Source organism: Sinocyclocheilus anshuiensis, unplaced genomic scaffold, assembly GCF_001515605.1.
Source record: "Sinocyclocheilus anshuiensis isolate Anshui unplaced genomic scaffold, SAMN03320099.WGS_v1.1 scaffold799, whole genome shotgun sequence".
Taxonomy (NCBI): Eukaryota; Metazoa; Chordata; class Actinopteri; order Cypriniformes; family Cyprinidae; genus Sinocyclocheilus; species Sinocyclocheilus anshuiensis.
Genome location: NW_015548231.1, coordinates 616,750 through 618,185, shown reverse-complemented (window position 1 = coordinate 618,185; position 1,436 = coordinate 616,750). Strand labels below are relative to the sequence as shown.

At 41.5% G+C, this 1,436-nt stretch overlaps 1 protein-coding gene across 1 annotated transcript in view; it reads right to left on the bottom strand.

Annotated features, from left to right (window-relative positions):
• Positions 1–1,436, bottom strand: part of LOC107654630 (squamous cell carcinoma antigen recognized by T-cells 3) — a 29,353-nt gene extending 27,917 nt beyond the window's left edge. Inside the window, exon 1 of the mRNA XM_016441793.1 lies at positions 1,135–1,436. Within this exon, the coding sequence (XP_016297279.1) occupies positions 1,135–1,332 (198 nt within the window). The 5' untranslated portion in view covers positions 1,333–1,436. The remainder of the gene's footprint in view (positions 1–1,134) is intronic.

Genomic DNA, 1,436 nt, shown 5'->3' with positions numbered 1-1,436 from the left:
AAAGTTGCAACTGTGTTATTTAATGAGCTAACATGAACTAAGACTTGTATTTTTTAAACAAAGATGAATAACTTCTGTAGAAAATGTAGCTATTGCTCATTGTGAATGTTAATGCATTAACTAAGGTTAACTAATGAGGTCTTATTGTAAAGTGATACCTATTGGTCTTTATAGTTCTTTTGCACTTTAATGTGTAAAACTTTTAACTTTATACATTTTTCTGTATTGCTTTATTGCATTTAAATGTTGTTATTTTTGTTATACGAAAAGTTATTAAATCTGTTATACTGTATTATGACAGCACTTTTTGTTTAAACTAAATGTCAATATCGTGATAATACCGTATACCGTGATAAACGCATTAGCAATCAATCGCAACATGAAAATTTGATACCGGCATATCCCTACTCTGGTGTTTTCATCTACTGTATACAGTTTGTCAAAACAGAAGGCCAAACCCCAAGAGCTGGAGCAATAAAAGAACAAACACGTGGACATGACCATTACAACCACTACGCAACAGTATGTCCATCTTCAGCCCCTGAACGCCTCCTGCTACTGCATGTGGTCTGTAACCTAAAACTACTGTGCTATAAACATGACTCAAATCTAAAGTCATCACAGGAACTAATATGTGTTTCTTGACCACTCTGTTGCGTTTGCGCTCTGTGGCGCGAATTTGAACTCCGTGCGCACGGCACGTGTCATCAAAACACTCCCAACACTAATTTTTGTAATTAGTATTTACTACTAATACTAATTACTGTATATTTCACATGAAGTCTTTTGACAAGCAAGATCACAAAGCTCCCTAAACACACCCGGGACTGCATATAGGTGGAAAACCTAAGTAAAAAGGCGAGATGAAAAGGTAGTTCGGAGGGTTAAATATCAAGACAAGTCTTCGCTAGCTCGCTTAAGCCTCTGCTAGCCACATTCCTCAGGAACAGTTATGCATTTCTATATTTTTTTATCACTCCTGCCCATATATTTGGTAAGTTAAGCACGTAGGGCTTCTCTAATAAACGGGCTCTGCCAAACACATGAACAGAAACTCCCCAGCAGAGTCGTTCGTGCGGTGTTTTGAGAGCTGCGTATGTGAGGAGAGTCGTTAGCCTCATTCATTCCTCTCACCTGTTCCTCCAGCCTCTGGATCTCCGCTTCATTTTCGCGCTCGTCTTCAGACGTATCCTCTTCATCTTCCTCCTCGGAATGCTCAACTCCCATCCCTTCTTCTTCCTCCTCCTCCGACTCCATCTCTCGCTCCATGCCCTCAGCCTCCTCTTCGATATCTGGCAACAACGTCTGCTCTTCGTTACCCGTCGCCGCCATGTTGAGGACTATCTGCCTGGAAACAGGCAGGGCTCGCGCACACAACACAAGAACTCGCGCGAAAAACAGGGAGCTCGTGCAGCGAAAAGGCGTGGCTCAACTAC